The 1,510-nt window shown below is 57.8% G+C and overlaps 1 protein-coding gene across 1 annotated transcript in view; it reads left to right on the top strand.

The window, feature by feature from the left end:
* CCM2 (cerebral cavernous malformation 2) overlaps positions 1–1,507 on the top strand; it is an 11,309-nt gene extending 9,802 nt beyond the window's left edge. Inside the window, exon 10 of the mRNA XM_010295966.1 lies at positions 1,119–1,507. Coding sequence (XP_010294268.1) covers positions 1,119–1,399 — 281 coding nt within the window. The 3' untranslated portion in view covers positions 1,400–1,507. The remainder of the gene's footprint in view (positions 1–1,118) is intronic.
* Positions 1,508–1,510: the final 3 nt, after the last annotated feature.

Genomic DNA, 1,510 nt, shown 5'->3' on the forward strand with positions numbered 1-1,510 from the left:
TGCTTCTCCCGTCCCAGGCGGTCACACCAGTGCCGCACTGTCCCACGGCAGAGTGGGGCTGAGCACTCGCCCTAGGTTTGACTGGGGTGGGCGGTGGGAGACAGCGGTGAGGAGCAGCAAACCTTCTGCCCAGGCTCAGAGTACGCTGGAAAGCTCCTGTAAAGGTTTTTCTTTCCGTTTTTAGAATCTTAGAATTGTTTAGGTTAGAAAAGACCTTTAAGATCATCAAGTCCAACCCTTTTTGAGCAGCCAGAGTTTTCTTCCAAGCGGCTGGGTAGCGGCTGCAGGGGCATGGGACTGCAGGATGATGGGAAGCAGGGGCCATATCTCATTTTTGGCTGGTGAGGACACGCACCATGGAGGGGGTAGGGAGAGACACGGTGCTTGGCAGGGCAGCTACTCCATGACTGCAGATGGAGCAGGATGGGGCCCAGCTGGAGAAAAAGACATTTAAACGCGACTGAGGACCCTCGCTCTACCTTTAATTACAAAGAAAAAACAAGTTATTGAAAATCCTCAAAGCATCACGAGCAGCGTGCCTAACCTGCGCCCCGCTGACCCTCTCTGCTGCGCAGCGGTGACAGCCGCCCCACGGGGCACGGGCCGAGGGAGACGGAACAGACGCTCCTCCAGGCGCCCGAGTCGCCGGCTAATGCCGTTGCAGCAATAAGCTCGGTAAAGCCGAGCAATATGTTTCACCGAGGAAGTAGCAGACGATCCTTTTGAGCTCAGAAAAATCCCACTTGAGCAGGATTTTGTCCTCAGTGGGCAGCGGCTGCAGCTCTCAGGAGTGTAAGTGGGAGATGTGGCCCCGAGCAGGAGACTGCAGAGTTACCTGTCCCACCCTGTGACATTTTTGGGAGCTGGGAGATGTGGCCATGAGCCGGAGACTCCAGTGTTCCCTGTCCCACCCTGTGCCATTTTGGGGAGCTGGAGGGGAACATCGCAGCTGGCCTCAAGATCCAGGCTCTGCTGGAAGGCTTGGAAACCCCGGGGAATTTCAGACAGCTGAATAAGTCCGTGTGGACATCTCTCCCGGTGTCTCCCTTGCATGCCCGTGCCAGAGGAGAGCCATGAGTCCGCTAACAATTTCCTCCTCGTTTTCTTCCCCGATCCAGGTCTTCGCCCCTTCATCCCTGAGAAGGACAGCCAACACTTCGAGAACTTCCTTGAGACCATCGGGGTGAAGGACGGCCGGGGCATCATCACGGACAGTTTCGGGAGGTACAGGCGGACTCTGAGCACCACCTCCAACTCCACCACCAACGGCAACGGCGCCGCCGGCAGCTCGGATGACCAGTCCGTCCCTTCCGAGGAGGACGAGTGGGACCGAATGATCTCGCACATCAGCAACGACATCGAAGCCCTGGGGTGCAGCATGGACCGCGACTCCTCCTGAGGGGAGGGACCCCGCAGCGGCGCCCGGATCCTGACCGTCGTTCTGCAAGAGGTTTTCGGGCTCCACCAGGATGCAATTACTCTCCCGTCCTCATTAATGGATCCGAGCGGC

The sequence above is a fragment of the Phaethon lepturus genome, unplaced genomic scaffold, assembly GCF_000687285.1.
Source record: "Phaethon lepturus isolate BGI_N335 unplaced genomic scaffold, ASM68728v1 scaffold27231, whole genome shotgun sequence".
Classification (NCBI taxonomy): domain Eukaryota; kingdom Metazoa; phylum Chordata; class Aves; order Phaethontiformes; family Phaethontidae; genus Phaethon; species Phaethon lepturus.